Source organism: Rutidosis leptorrhynchoides, chromosome 1 (assembly GCF_046630445.1).
Source record: "Rutidosis leptorrhynchoides isolate AG116_Rl617_1_P2 chromosome 1, CSIRO_AGI_Rlap_v1, whole genome shotgun sequence".
NCBI classification, from domain to species: Eukaryota; Viridiplantae; Streptophyta; class Magnoliopsida; order Asterales; family Asteraceae; genus Rutidosis; species Rutidosis leptorrhynchoides.
Genome location: NC_092333.1, coordinates 675,257,012 through 675,278,209, shown reverse-complemented (window position 1 = coordinate 675,278,209; position 21,198 = coordinate 675,257,012). Strand labels below are relative to the sequence as shown.

Below are 21,198 nucleotides of genomic sequence, written 5' to 3'. Positions count from 1 at the left end.
CACCAAACCACCAATATTGTTTGTCGGAAGAAAACCAATAAACCTTGAAAATTGGAGAGGAATAACGAAATAGAGAAAAACTCACAAGAATGTTTAAACATATATGTATAAATTGAATTCTCACGGCACCTCATCTTAAAAAAATAAGAAGGTAAAACCGACCCTCACCGGTACCTCTTCTTATGGAGGTGAGAGCAAAGATAATCCAATTAGGATAAGAAAAATATCCCATCTTATTAGTGAGCTAATTACCCTATACCCAAAAAAATAAAAAAAATAAAATACAGGAATGAAAGGGCAATTTTATCTTCTTCTTTTTTATTTCTAAAAAAAACATGCCCTATACTCAAAAAAAAAAACATCCTTTATCCTTTATTCCTTTATATACATTAAAAGAAAGTCATAATTTAGGTACTTGATTTAGATTAATTAAATCTTAACCATTGGATTAACTAAATGACATCTCCTTGCCCCTAATCTCAACCATCCATTTAGTTATCACCTTATAACTTCTTCTTAAACTCACAAAATGACAATAGTACCCCTCTATTAATCACACGGGCCCATTAAAAAGACAGTTATTAACTCAATTTTGGAAACCCCATTTGTTTAATCTCTTTCTAACGTTATCATCATTAGAAAGAATTGCATCTTCTTCAATAATAATCGATCCTTCGATCCTGGCTACAACCGTAACCCTAACATCGATTCCATCGTTTAACATTAACAATTCAATCGCATCGGGTGAGTATTCCGGCATTTAATCCTTCATTCATGCTTTTTTTTTTCTTAATGAAGCTTTGATTTTATGCTTCGATTAGTGTTTCTTTGAATTAGGGTTTCATAATCGCATGAACAAAAAACTACTCATATCGCGGGTGAGTATCCCTAAACCCTCCACAATATCATCGATCATCAGTATTAATCTTCATAATTGAATCCCAAAAATCAAAATCGGCTATCCTTGTGTAGTTGTGAATAGTTATTTTATGCTCAAATTGCTCTGAATTAGGGTTTATGTTCTCAGATTCGCCAATTGCAGGAGTTGTTACAAGATAAATACACAAAATCGGTAATACTTTTGTTTGCTTTCTTATATTTTTAGTTTGTTATGTGTCAATGACAATCTTTCATAGAATCATAGTATTGTGAATCTGAAAATTATGAATTTACGCCTTCTTCATATTATGAATTTACCAATCCGACCCCTAATATGTACGCCTTCTTCATCTTTTTCTTATTGTCGTCGTTTTGTTGCTGGATATCGCTGTGCTTATTTACATCAAACTGGTAACAATCAATTGTTTATTTTCTTATTGAATTTCTTTTAAGATTTTCGGGTTTTTAGAAATTGGATTAATAAAGTTTTGAAATTGAAATTTACTTTTCGTATTAAGTTTGGTCGTTGTGTTGCTGCTATAATAAGGTAACTCTGTTCGCGTTGTTATTTTTTCTTTTCTTTTACTTATGCACATGAACAATGTTGTTGTTGTGATGAACAATTGCTCACTTGCTCTAGAATGTGTTGAATATATAATTATCGAACTTTGTAGGATCTCCGCAAGTTTGGCTACAATAATGAAGCCCACCACGAAGAGCAATTTATCAGGTACTCTAATTTATTTACATTTTACAACATTTATAATGCTGCTGCTGCATCTATTCAAGACAACTACAACATCTTTATATACATTAAAAGAAAATATTAATTTAGGTATCTTTAATTCAAATACTAAATCTCATTCATTGGATTAAAAAAAAGACATCTCATTACCCCTAATCTAAACCACTCATTCTTTGATGCTTAGGATCTATATTGTTTCATATATATCTGCTGAAATATGTTTGATGCTTTAGATTATTGTTTTTAACTAATTTATAAGTTGTCTATTAATTCAACAATTATATCATGCTCTGAGATTGATTGTTTATGTAAAAAGGTTGTGTTTTGGGTAAGTTTGTTGATATTTAGTACGGGTAATTTGTGTTATAGCGATAAATCATTATTTGAACACTCGGTTTTGTTTCAAAAAGCGGCTTAATTAGATCTAAAGAAGTAGAGACACGATACAATCACAAGAGATCGATACAATCGCATGCGGACGATCTTCAAACTTCGATTTTCCAGAATTCATAAGTTGTTAATCGCGGGTGAGTATTCTTAATGTCGTTCTTTAATTTTAGGGTTTGTTGGAAGAGTGGTAAGTGGCTTTGCTTTTTGTAACCGTGGCAAAATGGGTCGGGCCAAAATGGTTTTTTAAAACCACAATTTTTTTTTGCTTAACTGGTTCAGTTTACCTGTTTGGCCCATTAGAGGTAAAATAGGTTTGGGCCAAAATAGTTCTATAAACTACTTTTTGTTTTGCTTAACTGGTTGACTTTACCTGTTTGACCCTTTAGAGGTAAAATGGGTTTGGGCCAAAATGATTTTTTAAAACAACCTTTTGTTTTAAAAAACTGGTTCATTTTACCCGTTTGACCCATTTGAGGTAAAACATAAACCAAATTAACTTATTTATGAATATATGGGTTGAAATTGCCACTTTCACTTTGTTTTTTAAGATCCAGAATTTGTTTTTTTTATTCCTTTTTCTAACTGAGATTCAACTGTAATTTAGGTTGGGAAGGCACTATTTGATGCTCAGTTGCTTGATGTACATTTTACAAGATCGTTTTACAAGCACATTCTTGGTGCAAAAGTAACCTACCATGATATTGAAGCGATCGACCCGGGTTACTTTAAGAACTTGAAGTGGAATTTGAATAACTTTTAAAATTGTAGTTACTTTAAGTACTGTTTAATTCTAATTTGATTGCCTGTTTGGAATTATTATGCAGAATGATATCAGTGATAATCTTGATCTAACATTTAGTATTGATGCTGATGAAGAGAAGATGATATTGTGTGAACGATCAGAGGTAATAAAACCTTATATAACTTTTAGTTTTGTAACTTATTGTAGTCAAAAGGTTCGAATGTTTATTTCGATTAATAAATATTGAATTTTATAATCTAGGTTACTGATTACTGACTATGAACTGATCCCGGGTGGAAGAAACGTTCGAGTGACGGAGGAAAACAAACATGAATATGTCGATTTAATTGTTGAACATTGATTAACAAACATGAATATGTCGATTTTGTTTATAAATTATGGTTCCAACATCGTGTACATGATTTCCAGTTTCGAACTAACAGTTGTTACGAATAAATTTGTAAAAATTAGGGTTTCAGATTGTAACCATTGAAGCAGATTCTGGAAAATCAGTTTTTCTAATTTCTGGACATGGTTGCGGTTTGTGTATGTGTGCTGATACTTTTTTTGTTGCGTTTTTTCAGCTTACGCAACCTTTAGTGGTGAATGTGTGTGCACATAGTCACCTCTTGGCAATGCAACGATTAGTTGCAGCATTGGGGACTAATTACATGTTTGTGATGCTAATATATATCTGGCGGATTTCTGATGATGAACATCTCTTACTTGATTCTTGCAATGACAAAAATACGGATCATATCTTCAGAATCTTATTCAAACTTGACTCAATATGATGGCATTAGGTGATGTTCACTATCGACATTTTATAGTTGGATTAATAAAAACAATTTTTTTTTTTTTTTTTTTTTTGATATTATTTGCATTTGCTAGCCATTATTAGTTTGTGAAATTCTTAATTGAAAATTAGTTTGTCTTCCTTCTTATGCAGGTTTGGTAACGAAATTGTGTCTGGTGGGTTGAGTTCCCTATATGGAGGTTCTCATGCTAACGCTTTTAATCCAGAGGTGCGAACAAAACTGAATATTATAACACGTATTGCAGCTTATAAGTTCTACCGGACCATAGTTGTGTTGATTGTTTTTATGAAAAATGAAATTTGAACTAATATGCTTAAGGTAAAGAGTAAAATTTTGATATAGACATACGCCCTTTCAGCTGGTTATTACGATGCTTATTAAAAGCGAACACAACATATTTTTTTCTTTTAAAATACACATACCTTTCCAATATTTATTCGCGGTGCTAATTACTATGTTGATTATGATAATGCGATGGTTTAGGTGAGGACAGTAGTGCAGAAGTGCTTCAAGACAACACATAAAATTGGTAACACATTTTTTTTCCAACCCTTTCTTGATATCATAGTAATATTTTGTAACGACTACTTATCTTTTTGTTAAATAAATATGTACAGGTGAAAAAAACGAACCGCTGGCAATGTATCTTGGGCATATCATGACCGTAATTTCTTAAACGTTAGTTATTAACTTTAGTTACCTTCCTTTTAAACAGTATAACTGTATATATTTGTATATAATTTGCAAGTGAATGTGAACTTAGCTGGATTGGCAGCATTGGTTTTGCCATGCGGATTTGTTCAAAATGGAACATCCAAACTTCCCGTTGGCTTTCACATAATTGGTGCTGCATTTGATAAGGTAGAACTGTTTTCTTGATACAATGTTTTCCGTACTCACTTCTTTATTATGAAATCAAGAACTTGATATATATATATATATATATATATATATATATATATATATATATATATATATATATATATATATATATATATTGAATTTTACAATATTATTATGTTAACCGCAGGAAAAATTACTTCGAGTGGGGCATATCGTAAAAGACTTAAGTGTAGTCTACAAATTTAGTCTGATCATGGGTTTAAGGTTGCTGGTATAACATTCTATTATTGCTGCTATTCTTTCATATGGTTCATTATGGGTTTTGATTGGGATAGTATACGAATATGGAGTTAAGTTTTGTTTTTATAAATATATATATATTAGTCAGAGATGGTATAATCTAGAGAATTTAATACGGGTTTCAGTTACCTAGATGCTTTTGAACCTAGAGTTCATGAGAACGATTTCAGTTTCAATTTTAAATTCAGATCCGGTTTAGATCTGTTTTGTAATTTTTATTTTTACTTTATTTGGAATTTGTATTTGTATATCTTTGATTTTGTGTTTATAAAAAAAATTCAAACATGGTTTGCATATTCCATGTTGATATTGCATAAATTTAAGAAACTACAAATTCTCAATAATTTAATTTTTTATCGTTGTGGTTGCGCTGCTTTATATGTATTGTTAACCTAGAACTATAGTTTGGAGGATTACGGGTACTGATAATTGTATTGTAGTTGAGAATGAAAGAATTTAGTTATAATAATAAATCTTGTGTGGTTGTGAATGAGATGATATCACTTGGAATTCAGGGGACTCCTTTGGTTGAGGAATATCCACATGCTTCAAAAGTGATTCATTCAAGATACATAATAGAAACAAATACACACAACAGCAAAAAGGTACACTTTGTAATATTAATCAAGATTGAGTTGTTCCTTACAAGCTGTTATTTTATTGGTTCTAGGTAATATTGTATAGGCTTCATCACGGAAGTTGTCATCTTTTTAATGATAAATTGCTACTTATTGTTCTTGCAGGGTAAAAATCGAGTCTGATGGTTATACACCAGCTACACCGCCACTTATCAAGGATCGACTGCTTCGAAATTTTTACCCTCCATGAACCAAAACTAAAACATTATCACTGGCTTCTACAAGGAGTAGCCTGTCAATCGAGGGTAATCACTCGGGAGAGCTTTCAATGAGCAATGCAAGTGACGTGGACACTAAATGTGATGATTAGGATGAACCTGGTGTGTACATTACTATCAGAGCACTCCTAGGTGGCAATTGTGAGCTGTTGCGTGTATGGTTTAGGTAAAAAATGATTAATTTCCCCTTTACGATGGTTTTCCTACACTTATATGTCTAAATATATATATACACAATAACTTTTTATGATCACCTTTTGTTAATACATTCTTAGGTTCTCACAACCTTAATGTTCTTTACTTCTTCAATATGTTGAAACTATAAATGTTAGAATTTGATAATTATCCCTACCACCAAAAAAGTAGAGTAATCGATAGTCAATAATCGGAATATAGCAAACAAGTCCGTTGTGTGTTTGACATCAACAATGTTTGAGAGCACTGAATCATACCTCTTTATCACGTAGACCACATAAAATTTTCAAAATATAAGCAGTGAATACTTTTAGAATTTACTTTCTGTTGATTATAAGTATTGCGTTAGACGTAATGATTATCAACTATTAATTTACGTGCTTTCAGAAACCATGAGTTTAAACAGATGGTCAAATAAATAAAGGAGAAGATGAAAGAGATAAAATGCGGTGAAAGAAGATCAAAACGTCAGAGTTGATTCGCACCCTAAAAGATTTTTACTTTCACTTTGGTAGTTGCCTATAGGTCGAGACTTAAACTTCTACTGAAGGCCCTAAGATGGTAAACTGGAGAATGCAAAACCAAGTAGACAACTGAGTTGTACATGAATGTGGCGCAGTGTTCACTAAATGGTGTTGATGCTTACGATCACTCCTTTATAGCCCTCAAAAGGTAATTTGCCGACATACAATACGATAGAATATGTAACAAATTAAATCATAATAAAATGCAACAACAACAACAACAAATGCAGCATCAACAAAAGAAACAGGTTCTATTTTTCATAACCCTTATTACGCTTAAGGATTATAAAGTTAGAGTATATAATTATATGAAAGCAATAGCATTAGCCTTGATTATACTATTACCTTTTCCTTCTGTATCATTATATTATTCTTTCCCTTACAGTCAACATATTTTTCTATTTTTTTTTATAATATGTCCCACAGGAATTATAAAGTCTCCATTCTATTGGGTCTATCAGATTGTTCTATAGCCAGAAAGTGTTATTGTCAATCACTACTATCTAGACTTCTGTGATTCATAAGCTGAGCAATAACAATAGGAAGTATGTTACAATTGTATGCTTTCTTTATTTCATTGTGTTATGAATATAACACAATGAATTTTAGAAACATATAGTAATAGTTAGTTAAATGGTCCTTTAAATAGTCGTAGTACTGAATTTCATTCAATTTATCTTTTGGAATTCATAATATAGGTTGCGTTGAAGCTTGAACACTGAAGTAGGAAATGATGCAAATACGGGCAGCCATATAAGTGTCAACTCTACAAGGAGTTATGTTTATATTAGTACATTCTAATATATTGGTTGCCATACAAGTAGGTTATTTCTTAGTATAGCTGTAAAACCTCTTTGAAACTATTAGATTTAATACAAATTATTCTGAACATTTTTTTTATTTCTTTAGTTAATAATGAACCATGTGTTTAATTTATAGCTAATCTTTTGTTTAACTACACTTTTTTGCATTCATTTGTTTATTACATACATAATTTGTGGCACATTTTTGCATGAGCTACTACATAAATTATTATTTTTAAAAATTTTATTGACGAAACCCGCGAATCTGCGGGTCTTAAGCTAGTATAAAGTTAAAGACATCCAAAAATCAATAAATACAATTGATTCAAAAGGAAACCAAGAAACGATCATAGTCAACAACATCCTAAACGTATGTATCGGCTACACTAAAACTATTCTCACAGGCCCAAACTTCAAAGGAAAAAAGACCCAGGACCCCCAAACCTGCAAATATTAGAAAAAATTTCGAAGACGAACGAGAGAATATTGCATGGCGCCACTACATTTAACTATGGGTGATGATATGTAAACAACCAATTTTTACATATACACAACCAAATATGCTTTACAGTGTTATACAGTACAATACTGTAAAGCGTGTTTGGTTGTGTATATGTAAAAAGTGGTTGTGTACATATCACTTCCCTTTAACTATAGGACCCATATATATCTAGGATGTATAGGTTTTTTTGCACATAAATGATCATTAAATATCTCTCAAACTTAATTAGTTTCGTACAAAAAGCAGGACTCTTGAAATTTGATCACAAATTTGCCAATGGTCCTTTCAAGGCTTCAAATTCGTAATTCACAAACTTTGATGACAGAAGAAAATTGTTGTGTTAATGTAGTGTCTGTTAAGGTTGTTTGGCGTTTAGAATGCGATTATTTGATTAATATGTTCATAATTGTAAATTTTTAAATAATAGTGTTGGAGAAACATAAATCAATTAATCGCACGTGATTTGAGAGTTCAAAACGTAAAATGCACTTAATCCCTTATTTTAGTAAAACGTGATGATCATTTTTTTTTTTTGTCAACCTATTTTTCCCAAAATTAATTTAGTCAAATTATAAATTAATAAGACTTACCGTACCAATCGATTAATAGATTATTGTATATCAAACAACATAATCAAATTTAAATTTCATCAATATATAACACATTTTGCTACACTAATTATACATAAAATCAATTTTCAAAGCGCATATATGTAAACATCCCCTAATGTTGTAGGTAAGTTTTGATTTTTTTTATTATTTCACCATTGTAGCAATAACTCAGTGGTAACCGGTACCATTTGAAGTTGAGATCGGTCATGTGGAATCTTGAACTTAAAATTGGCGTATGTTCGAGCATTACTCGCTGCAAAAATTTACAACTATTGTGACAGTGGGATGATGGTTCCTCTTGTCACATGTGTGAGGACCCAGTACATGTAATTTTCTGGCGTCTGACTTTTTCGATATGAGTCTGGTGAGTTTCTAAAGGAAACACATGATCGGACTCTCCATGCCAAACATGCACCTTTTTTCGAGTCTTAATGCGATATTATGCTTTTTCTAATGTTATGGTTTCTTTGGCAGGCCATCATATTTAAATTATATTGTTTTAAGTTCCAATAACTAGATATATCAACGATCATGTCTCTGTTTATACTCATTTATTTTAAAATAAATGTTTCATTTACACTTTGAAAGTCTTTACTTTTTAACTTTTACTTTAAATATTTTTATTTATTTTATATAATATTTTATGAAACTTATATTAACAAATCAAGTTTTAAATGTCTTTTTATTAATAACTTTTGAGTAATACTATATAACACAAACAAAAAGGAAAATTTCACTAAAAGATAACCTTTTTACCTCAATTTTCTAGTTTAGGTAATGTATGATTATTTTAACGTTTAAAAGATTGTTATATCAAATGTTAATCAAACAGAGGGGTAACGTTACTTTTAAGTTAGAAATCCGTCAAAAAATCAACGGTGCTCTATTTTTTTTGCGTAAAACATATGAAAGCCTGATCATTGACACTTACTTGGGGATAACGAACATATGCAAGCCTAACAATTGATACATACATGTGTCGTTGATCTTATACGATCATATTACGAACATAATGAAATTGAGTAAATATCCATTTCGTAAGAATCATCATTCACGAGATCTTCCATATTCACATGTAAGTGCCAATGATCAGGTTTACATATGATTAACTTAAAAAAATGCAGTATCGTTACTTTTTTGACTGAGTTCTAACTTATAAGTAACGATGCTCCTCTTTTTTATTAACATTTGATAAAACAAATCCCTTAAACGTTAAAATAAACATAGATTACCTGGAAATTGAAGTAAAATTATTACCTATTAATAGAATTTGCCCTAAACAAAAAAAGTAAAGTCAATTTGAAAAATAAAAGACTTTAAGTAAAATGAGAAAGCTATTTTGAGATGGATGGATATATTAGACCATATATATTACCATGCGTGAATTTTTTTCCTTCAGTCACATGTGGTCAAAACTGATGCCCACTGACACTTCTAACACAGCGTCAGTTTTGACGGTATAGGGGCGTTAGTTACGGAAGTGACTGAAAAAAGTCACTTTTATGGACCAATAAGATTTCACTAAATTATTTTATATATTATTAATTTATTTATTTTATCCCCAACTTTCAATCACATTTTATCAGATCACGCACCATAAAAGTGACACTAAAAAAAAGTGACGCCCATTATTTACCTTCACTTCATAATATTGACACATCACTTAAAAAGTGCACACCATTAGAAATGATCTTAGTCACCATTAGCTTAGAGAAGTAGGAAACAAAAATCAAAAAGATAATTAAGTCCAAATATTATTAATAATGAGACACAATGTACTACATAATGATTACATTGATACACACGATGGTGTGAAAGTGAGTCTCATTTTATTATTCAGAGTTCAGGATCGATCGGTCGATGCATATATGCATGTTTAGAACCAGCCAGATTGCATCTGGCAGGGTTGGTTCATGAGACCACATTGCATTGGGAGGTTTTTAGCCATGTTCATCATTCTGCTCATCATCTGTGGTTGCATCCCTCCTTGCTTCATCATCATCATCTCCAGGCTCTCACACATGCATTCCTGCTCCATGTTTTCTAGCTGCATGCAGCACATTCTCATGTATTCCTGTGGGCTTTCTCTCATCATTGCACGTCGACTCCCGCCTCCTATAATCGATCGATCGTCACATATTAAATAACTTTAGTAATTATAGGAGTATTAATTATAATTAAAGGAGAATATGAGTATATATAAGTTAAGGGCCCTATTTTATCGTCCACTATTTCATTTTATGTTGTATGAAATTAATTACTGGCGTTAATAGATCAAAGTTCTCTTTTGCTCTTAGTATATGCTTTGAGGACAAAAGGTGGACAAAAGATTAAGATGAAAGCAATTATAATGTGATAGTGAAATTTTCTTAATCTGCTTGTTTTATGTGGGTGGATTACAAGTGGTGGAACTTGAACCCGGATACACATGGGGCGAGTGTAAAAATTTAATATATTTTTCGTTGTCAGAAGGACTAAACACTAAAAAACCTCATTTTTTGGTAAAATATAAATTTAATATAATTTTTTTTCCGTTGAATCCTGGTGGAGCGAAAACCCCCTTTAAGCAACACAGTGTTCCGCCCCAGACTGGATAATAAAATTGAGACTGAAGAATTGAATTCAATAGTATTTATAAAATATTACGGAGTATATTTTATTTTCAACTTACCTTTAATTTTTTTCAGATATCTAAGCGCTACACATAGTTTCTTCCATAATTACCAAATATACTACTCCTAATTGTCAACAGATTTGCGCAATCTTGTTGAAGTGTTTATATTAAAAATTAATGCATCAAAATATATGGATCTTTATTCTATTTTGATGATCAGTTTAATTTAATTTAATTAAACCTATTTAACCTTGAGTAGAGGACATGAGGTACATCATGCAGTCATTGAGCATCATAGGGTCTTGCATCTGCATACTGCAGCCTCCACTTTGTTTGCGGGAAATGTTTTCATCATCGACGATGATGGTAGTGATAGTGGTGGCCTCAGCGACGGTCGCCAACGCCACGAGGAGGAGGACTCCGGCTGCTGCAAATACAAGCGAAAACCTTGCCATCTTTTTTATATATATGATCGATCGAATATTTTTTTTTATTAATTATTAGATAGTTTGATGTATAATGTGATATGCAAGGTGATGAATTTATAGGGGATTGAGGAGACTGCATGGAGTGTACGTGTGATTATTTTAATCCATTTGTTGTAGAGTGCAGGGAAAATGTTAACACGTAGTTGTTGCATGCATGCACTGTATGTAGTAAGCTTGGTGGTATCTGTCATCTGTGTTTTGGTTTCATGCATATGCATGATATAATTCTAGAGAAAGTATGAGCCTAAGACAAGGTGGAGTTATCGTTGATTAATATTAATATTGATATTGATTAGTTTTGATTAATTGAATTAATTTAGATGTCATTAAAAAATACTAATATTATATGATGTGAGATGATGACCACCGTTACATATTATATGTTAATCTCAACTATAATCAAACATAAAATGGCTTTATTATATGCTCTTTCACATTTATCATTTCTATTAGTACAGAATTAATCTTTAACCATTAGACCACCCGTTACAATAATTTTGATTTGGAGTCAAATTTGGTACTGTACTTTTTAGGGAAGAGTGAATTGAAGAATTTTACTGTAACGTAAAAATATCAATTGTTAAAGTTATGTTGTGGTGAGTGTCAAGGTTTTGGTGTAAATATTTTGGGTAATGTGTATATAATAATATAATATAGATAAAATATGATTGGAGGACACAAAATGCAACGCCAAAGTTGCAGACCATTTTTAACTCTGACTGTGACGTCACAGGCATGTGGTGTACTTTTTAGTGACGTGGCAATGTCAAGAAGTGAAGTTTTTTAATAGAAATTATTAAATTTGAATGTTAAATTTGTGATTGGTGATGTGATAAAATATTATTGCTAGTTGGATATAAGATATATTAATTAATAATATATAAATATTAATGCTAAAATCTGATTGGTCCATACATATGTGACGCCTACCTTTTTTCTGTCAATTTTTTAACTGACGCCCCCGGGGCGTCAGAGGGCATCAGAGTTAACGGCGTCAGGGGCGTCAAATCACATGACACATCAGTTTTTTGGGCGTCAGATTTCGATTTTGACGCTGCGTTATAATTGGTCTCAAATGGGTGAACATCTGACTTACACACCCTATGCGTCTAAAATCACACTTCGTAACACAATTTGGTGAACGTAAAAAAAGGCTACGTTGGTCTGACGCCTAATCAGACGCACCATTAAGCCACGGTCTTAAAAATTCAAACTCAAAGTCATTCATATCTATATATTTTAGATAGAAAAATATTATGTCAGCGACAAGTATGGAGAAGATGAAGGGTAAATATGAGAAAGCATAAAAATGGAACTCATTTTATGTATGATTATATATATTATATTAGAATTATTAAAACTTCAAACGTAATATTGGTTTTTTATCATACGTTAAAAGGGCACACATTATATGAATCCCTTCTATAAAGTTGTTAAATAAGTAATTTTTCCTTTTATTTGTTTAATAATTTTGATTTTGACTATAGCTTAATCATTCTATTCTATTAAGACTTTAAATCAAAATAAAATAACTATACAACTCATGTTGATCTTCTTTGGAAGGATCGGATTACATCATTACATGAAACAGTCGGTAGTTGATCAATTGATTTCTAGGTGGTCTTCAAGTTTCTTAAGCTGAACCATCTGAAGCCAAGTTCGGATGGGCTTTCTAGGCCCATATTTCCCAACTAAAACATTGATGCTCTCACATTTTTTTTATTGTAAGTTTGTAACAGTGTAATGTTTATTACTCCGTATCATTATTTGGGAATTTTGATATTTACTGAAACGCACTTTTTTTTCCAAAACTTTACTTATAACTATTTTTTTTTTTTTTGACAGCGATTGGGTCTACCCGAGAGGGACTAAACCACCCGTTGCGATCATCTCCCGTTTCGACTATGCCGATGCAGCGATAATAACCCCGCCCGGGAGGAAATCTTGAAACCGATCCGAGGGCACGGTCAAGTAAAACCCCTTTCCCCTTTACCTCCAAACAATATGGGAAATGTGTCATGAGTGGATACTTCATGGCAGGGATGAATTTGTGTTTTTCATATGTAGCCAACGGGGGTCGAACTCATGACCTCCCCTAAATGAGGCAAGCCACCAACCGCTGACCACATCACAACTTCTTACTTATAACTATTAGTCCAGAACTTCGTAGGATTGAGTATTGTTGTCGTTGTATTAGTCCAAAAGTGGTCACAAAGTCGGACCATACCTGTACTAATTCGTTCTTACATTTTAATTTCAATTAAACACCATTTGATGTTGAACAAGCGAAATATATTATATTTTGTGGTCTAACAACTTCTTAAAACTCACTATTAGTCCAGAACTTCGTAGGATTGAGTATTGTTGTTGTTGTATTAGTCCAGAACTAAAAAAACTCGCTCAATTCGCAAGAGCCAATTTGCATATACTTTAGCGTATATCGGTCAAGGATAAACTCATTTTTTTACATATCGCAAATCGGTCCCTGCAACTTGCGATAATCTTCAGATAATCTTCAACACTAAAATAAAATGGTCAGATTCATTAAAATATGACCCAACGCATTTTTTCAAAAGTTGGTCATTCTACTTGTAGTGTTGAAACATTATCCAAAAGAACCTATAAAAATATCGGTAAATCTTGTGTAGATTCTTATCCGGATAAGATTAAGGTGGCAATTCACAAGTCGTAGGGACCGACTTGCGATTTGCGAACTGCGAGTTGGTCCTTTCGTGGCCGGAACCAGGGGCGTATTTACACACAATCACAACAATAGCATAGTTGTACTTTGTTTATTGCAGTTTCAGTCCCAAAACGCATTAGTTAGACTTATAGCACTCTTGATCTCTCTTTCAACTAAAATGACTGAAGTAATACTGTACTATACAACATGTAGAGGAAAAAAAATTTAGAGGAACTTTTGTATTTCACAAGATAACTGCTACATATACATATACAAACATGACTTATTTGTTCGTTTTGTAGAAAAAAAAAAAATAATAATAAAATACAAGGTCAATGACCATCAGCTCACAACAAAATGCCTCCTACAGTGCCGTTGATCGATTTCTAAGTGCGAAACCAATCATCAAAAGTCAAAATGTAGGTGATCAAAAAGAGCCACTAAAGCTAGCTCATTGATTCTTTTGCCTGAAATGATCCATAAATCAAATTTATTTGCTTGAAATGCACATGAAGTATTACCGATATCGACTTCGAAAATACCTTCTTAGATACTTTTTGTGAATCTTCATGGCCCCAATGCAAGCTTTCCTAGCATCCATATTCCCGGATACGTCATTTAATATCTGCAGAAAAAAAACTAAATTATTTAAGAAACTTGCATAGCAAAAAAGAATGAACATATTTGTTTATGTTTTCTAAAAGAGTCAAAAGGTTGACCTTTACAACGTCGTCTAGTCCCCTAGCTTCTTTTAATAACTTGTCGCTCCTGTCCTTGAGGACACTTGCAACAAGAAAAACAAAAATGGAAAATGGTGCCGTGGATCCGGGCCCACCTCTGGCCCGCGCTCTACTTCTCCTGTTCGCTCTTTCATACTTTCCATATTGGCGTCTGGCTTTTCTTGTTATTTTATGAACATGAGTTTCACCTCCCTCGTACAACGTAAACAATTCGGGATCATACTCTAATGCCCACAACATCTATTTGGTTCAAACCACAAAAAGTGTCAAAATTTACATACATGTCTTCAAGGTTTATTTTTTAATTGAAATAATAATAAGTTATAAACAGGCTCACATCTTTTACATAATTATTATTACCTCCCACAAGTATAACGAATCTCCGAAAGATAATTCTCTGCGGAACAACACCATGAGCATCCGGAATGCAAATAGGTAACCGCCTCCACCGAGGTGTTCTGCATTTGAAAATGTAATTTATTATTGATATTTTTTCGTAAAATATATATTCATACCAAATTCGAAATTGATTGTTGCTTTCGTTCACTATATATTATATCCATCTTAAGATTTAAGCATGTGTTACATAAATAGCAATGTATAAAACTTAAAACTGATGATATAAACGAAAATGCAAATAAAAAGCAAGCATCAAGACATTAATTTATTTATAGAAAATACCTAAATGCCGGTGAAGTTTAGGAATAACAAGTTGAGTGACATTGGCCAAATTATCGAGTTGTGCCTCGACCCCCAAAGTGTTACCCGTGCATCTGAAATTCCCTCGCTTTGAAGACAAAGAATTATGTCAAACAACCACCAAACATCAAGACACTACAAAACTATAGGTGGCAATTTCAACCCAAATAATTATGAATGAGTCTCTTAGGTGGAGTATTAAATAGGTCAAATGGGTGGTGAATATAATAAGGGGAGCAAAGAAAAATGGGTCAACAAGTTCAAAGACTCTGAAAGCCCATTTACAATGTATATAAACTCATAATAATTCACAAGCAATCATAAATACCCATATATAACTGATTAACTACAGAAGTAAGTATGGATATACGGGTAATAAAATTTATTGCCTGCCAATTTCAACACCCACTACAAAACTTGACCTGAATTACCCAAACCTGTTTAATCTGTTAGTCAAACATACCCAACCGAAACATCATGCCACCTCTATACAAAATAGATACATTTAAACAGCATATGCTTACCACTCTACGCATTAGACGTTCAAAGCACCAAAATGCATCTGCTTCATGTTCAAAAAGCATAATCATAGGGGAACAAAGATCACTCATCCCTGTTTGAAATAATAATAATTCAGAATTGGTATCTTGAAACCAAATAGTATATGGGTTGTGATGTATTATATATACTCACCTTGACCATAACCAACATCTTTATCATGCCATGCATAGACAGCAAGAACATCCCAAAGTTTTGCCAGATTTTCTTGCTTCTCATAAAACACTAGCGTTCTGTCCGTGCGAACCACATCAAGACCTGCCATATATAATTTTTAATCCAAAAAGGCAAAAGTTTAAGGGTGTCAAAACAATCGGGCTGATCAGCAAACACTTTTTGTCCATACCTTAAAAAACTGTACAGTATCAAGGCATTAATTATGATATTATTATTATTATTCTTATTAATTAATTATTCTTAGTAATTAAATTTGTAATAATAATAATATTTAAATTCATAATGAAAACGATTTAGGAATATGTATGCACTAAGATAGAACGAAGAGTTTAGGCCCGCTTGACACGTTCCCATTTAGCTGGATCTTTACAGTTAACCATTTGATTCGTTTGAGACGGGAAAAGAAACTAAACGGACTCAGTTATAGGCCGAAATGGCCACCAAATATTACAAAATACTAAATTTAAACAGAGAGATATTATACATCATTTGATGCAATTTTTAGGTTACTTAGACATGATATAAGAGGATTAGTAAAGTAATAGAAACCCAAATAATTACATGATTCACATTAAGCATGTATTTAAAGTTTTATATATCAACCTATTTGATGTAGAGCAAGCTTCCATTGAATTACTTCTTTATCATGCTCCCGAGTAACCATTGGGGCAGCACTTAGGTCAACTGCAAGTACGCAACGGGTCATAAATAAATAGCGATCATAAAAAGTTTTATCAGTCTAGGGCCCAAAAATTAAAATTTACCGCTTTCTTCATCTTGTGGGGTTGCAAGATCATCATGCTTTGTCCCTAACAATACAATCGGGTCTTGAACTGGTTCACCATTTGATGTAATTACACGTGCAGTTACGAATTTTCCGCTTCCAACAACAGGAAACATGTGACTGCATGATTCTTTTAACTCAGCATATGCCTCCCTGTAGACAAAATATACAAATAAATTAAAGGGGGAAAAATTCATGTCTTATTATGCGGGTCAAACAGACCCAGGGTTGACCCAGGAAAACTTATTTGTCCATTTATTAATGATGGTCACACTAATAATATAAATATGTCATACTTTAGGATGGTGTATGCATATATGCATTTAGGATCAAAAAATTAATAATACAAGAGATTCGCCTCTTTTAAAATAATATATAACCTTCGTTTATGTCGTATTTCTTCTCGTTCGTCAAAGGTGCTTTTAGAATCGTAACAACCAAGCAGAAATTCCCAAACTTCTCCCCTAATCGAAGGATGAATTCCCTGAATACAATCAACATGCATGAACAAAAGCAAGTGAATTTACCAACACAAATATTGCTGCTTTCTTTTAAAAATATATAATCTATAATCTATGTTTTAATTTTTTTTTTATAAGTAGAAAACTTACTCCACGATATATTCGATCAAGACACCTGCCTATATCCAGAGAACCTTCGGGTGTAAACGAAGCCAGCCACCTTTTTAGACTTAACGTCTTCCCGGACTGGATACGAAGGAAATGTTAAATTTAGTTACAACATCATGATTACAACACTTCCCTTTTACGTTTGTCTCAAAGAAAAACTACTTTCACATTTTAGCAAAATTACAATCCTGATTTACCTATTTGTCCATTCGAGTCATCGGTAGATAATGGTGACCTGATATTGGTTCACGAGATTTATTATTTTTGCTCCAATGAAAGGGTGTTTTAGATATTTAACTATCAATCAAATATTCAAATATCCACCATTAAACTACATGAACAGTCAAGCGTTGTACTATTATAGGACGAATTGAGCGTTTTACTGGGCATTAAGTGAATTTTTATTTTCTGTACGCTACTACAACCTATTCAACGATAGGGGTAACAAAACTATTAGTCCAGCAAACACTTACATACAATCATCAAGATTCAGGACCATGATAACAGTTAAATTTATAAAGAAGTAGAAATAAAGGCAGATAGACACGGGACTAATTCCATAAAGATTCATGGAATAACAGAATTTCATTCAATACCACTAATTAGCAGCAGAGTACACAACAGGGTTCATGCCCAATATCAAATAGTACAAAATTAGCGCCAATTCTACCAATCCACAGTCTGCACAAATTTTATGGTACTAGATTCTTGAAATTTAATCCTTTAAATCTTTTCTGACTTGATAACGTATCTCAATATACTATACTGTCAAGACTATAATCAAATTATCCAAAAGTTCATACGGAATTCATGGGAACAACACAGATCTTTAAAAATCAAATTAGACCATTGATAAAAAAAATTTGATTTATTGAAGTTTACATACTTGTATAACATAAATACATAATGATTCAAACAAATCACAAAACATTAACTCACAAAGTTCGAATCTTTTAGTCCCAAATATCATTTAACTGGGTTCATTAATAATTGGGTTAATGCAGATGATCAAGTTCTTAAAAGAAGAATAAAAAGGTTTTACCTTGATCCTAAATTTGGTATCTGGAACATCAGTGCATCCAGCTCTAATTTCATAAAATGAATCAGTTGCTAGTCCTGGGTCTTTACGGAAAATATTCATCATCAAGATACTCACCTTTTTCTTCAATCCCAGATCTAAAGTTGTGTTCTTTATAATCAAATTGACAATTTATTGAAGAAACGCAGACCCCAACTGAAGAAACAAAACCCAAATGAGATCTTGAAATCAAGATTCAAGGTGTCAGGTTGGGTTGGGTTATTTTACTTTTTATATTTTTTGTGGCGAAGTTGTGGTGGTGGTGGTGGTGGGGTGGTCGTTGCGTGGCTGGTTAGTGGGGGGCCCGGTTGTAAGGTTTTGTGTATGGATGTTGTAAAGTTGTCGAGGAGGAGATTGTGGCCGTGGTCAACGTCAATCTGTAGACTCTATTGTTGTAAATTGCCTACAAATTATTATAGACTAGTGTCATTAAATTAGTTGGCAGATGAGCAACTGGTATTTACCTATTTTTAGTAAATTAATAATTGTATTTAAAAATCATACAGTATTATGCGTAGCAATCTTTTAATATAAAATTGATTATTTAATAATTATAATAGTTTTTGATAATGACTACTCTCCGCAGTTAATTGTTTCTAAACTAGTTTTAAACTAAAGTATCAATAACACATTAACTTGCTAAAGGTTTTATAACTTATAACTTTACTAGTTTTATGAGCTCGTGCGTTACACGGTAATTGTATAAATTAGTTTCGATAGTGTTAGTATTAATACTGATCAAACGTATAATACAATTACAATAAAAAAAACCCTTTTATTATTGATAACATGAGTATAAAACAATACAACAATCAATAGTTCTCATTCATTGTCGCACAGGTTCTTGAACATATAGTGATACATTTATGAGCCCGTCCGTTAAAATACGTGTCCGCAAATGTAAAAAAGTTTGATATAGTCTACGTTTAGGGAAATTGACCAAAATACACTTTTTTAAAAAATTTCAAAGAAAATACACTTTTTTAAAAAAATTGCCAATATACACCATTGGGTAGACCAAAGTGTTGGTCGACCACCATATATCTTGGTCGACCACCTCATTTTTCAAGGTGGTCGACCAAGCTTCATTGAGTTCCCGGTCGACTACCGTGTAAACATGGTCGACTACCTCTTATTTTTTCATAGTCGACTACCCCAACAAAAAACAAGGCGGGCGACCCAAACCACGGTCGACTGCCAAATAAATAATTAAAAAACTAACTTGAACAGACAATATACGCAGACATACATAACTGGAAAAACGGGTTTCCTTTCAAAGCATGCCATCTTTGTATCTGGAATCATGAGCATCTACGATAGTTATAGCACTATTTAAGGTACTTACGGGCATGAATTAACAATATAATTAAACACTGATTGATTGTACTGATCATGTACTAAAAATCCCAACTTAAATTAGGATGTTCCAGATGTTGAGGGTGACAAGATTAATGGAATTAACTCCCTTGCTTCTCAATTCGGCCAAAAACGTGTAAGAATTAAACTATATCGATCAATTTATCTATCAATCAGAATTAGCTTTAGGATTAATTTGAAATAATATAATATTTAAATTGAATTTAGGAATGAAACAACTTACATATGAATTTCTTCAGGTTTATTGGATTTGTATATGGCTTTTGGAAATGGTATACGGTGTGGCTATATTAACTGGGTTGTTATCAACAAGGTTTTGGACCCGATTGATTATTGTAAATTAGTTTTTTAATTATTTATTTGGTAGTCAACCATGGTTTGGGTCGCCCGCCTTGCTTTTTGTTGGGTAGTCGACCATAAAAAAAAAAAATAAGAGCTAGTCGACCATGTTTACACGGTAGTCGACCGGGAACTCAATGAAGCTTGGTCGACCACCTTAAAAAATGAGGTGGTCGACCATGATATATGGTGGTCGACCAACACCTTGGTCTACCCAATGGTGTATATTGACAAATTTTTTTTTAAAAAGTGTATTTTCTTTGAAATTTTTTTAAAAAAGTGTATTTTGATCAATTACCCCTACGTTTATTTAAATATCATATTTTATAATTAATATAGATATTTGATTGTTTATTTAAATCAAGTTATATACCTAAATTTTATTAAAAATTTATTTATCTATAATGTCGCACAATTTTTTAAACATATAATGATACGATTATGAGCTCTTTCGTTAAAATATGTGTCCGCAAATTTCAAAAAATTTGATATACTTTAAGTTTACTTAATTATCATATATTGTATTTAATATAGATATTTGATTGTTTATTTAATTTAAGTTATATACCTATATTTCATTGAAAGTTTATATAGTTATTTCATTATATTTCACACACACACACACATGTGTCATGTGAAATGTTCCGTTCTTATTGATTAAAAAAGTTCCATATTAATTGATTTCGTTGCGAAGTTTTGACCTCTATATGAGACGTTTTTCAAAGACTGCATTCATTTTTAAAACAAACCATAACCTTTATTTCATAAATAAAGGTTTAAAAAGCTTTACGTAGATTATCAAATAATGATAATCTAAAATATCC

General features: G+C 32.2%; 2 protein-coding genes across 3 annotated transcripts; both read right to left on the bottom strand.

Moving 5' to 3' along the window:
* Window positions 1-10,084: 10,084 nt before the first annotated feature.
* LOC139851491 (albumin-8-like) lies at window positions 10,085-11,277 on the bottom strand. Its single transcript, XM_071840560.1, has 2 exons — window positions 11,073-11,277; window positions 10,085-10,323 (listed from the first exon to the last, which is right to left on the bottom strand). The coding sequence occupies exons 1-2, from the start codon at window positions 11,275-11,277 to the stop codon at window positions 10,085-10,087; spliced, it is 444 nt and encodes a 147-aa protein (XP_071696661.1).
* A 2,930-nt stretch (window positions 11,278-14,207) lies between these two features.
* Window positions 14,208-19,066, bottom strand: LOC139885972 (rab GTPase-activating protein 22-like). 2 transcript variants are annotated; one of them, XM_071869717.1, is made up of 12 exons: window positions 18,623-19,066; window positions 17,563-17,658; window positions 17,332-17,435; window positions 16,932-17,104; window positions 16,771-16,851; window positions 16,126-16,248; window positions 15,957-16,045; window positions 15,415-15,520; window positions 15,094-15,191; window positions 14,713-14,973; window positions 14,536-14,618; window positions 14,208-14,460 (listed from the first exon to the last, which is right to left on the bottom strand). In XM_071869717.1, exons 1-12 carry the CDS (start codon window positions 18,722-18,724, stop codon window positions 14,445-14,447), a joined length of 1,332 nt encoding a protein of 443 aa, XP_071725818.1. In that variant the 5' UTR covers window positions 18,725-19,066; the 3' UTR covers window positions 14,208-14,444. The 2 variants fall into 2 exon arrangements, with proteins under 2 accessions (XP_071725818.1, XP_071725819.1); XM_071869718.1 differs by lacking the exon at window positions 17,563-17,658.
* Window positions 19,067-21,198: the final 2,132 nt, after the last annotated feature.

Excerpts from the sequence above, each read along its gene's own strand:
- LOC139851491 (XM_071840560.1), bottom strand. The coding sequence starts at position 11,277 with ATGGCAAGGTTTTCGCTTGTATTTGCAGCAGCCGGAGTCCTCCTCCTC. Across the intron at positions 10,324-11,072 it reads CCTCATGTCCTCTACTCAAG|GAGGCGGGAGTCGACGTGCA; the intron begins GTTAAATAGGTT and ends GATCGATTATAG.
- LOC139885972 (XM_071869717.1), bottom strand. The coding sequence starts at position 18,724 with ATGATGAATATTTTCCGTAAAGACCCAGGACTAGCAACTGATTCATTT. Across the intron at positions 16,046-16,125 it reads AGATGTTGGTTATGGTCAAG|GGATGAGTGATCTTTGTTCC; the intron begins GTGAGTATATAT and ends TATTTCAAACAG. Across the intron at positions 14,619-14,712 it reads GACTAGACGACGTTGTAAAG|ATATTAAATGACGTATCCGG; the intron begins GTCAACCTTTTG and ends TTTTTTCTGCAG.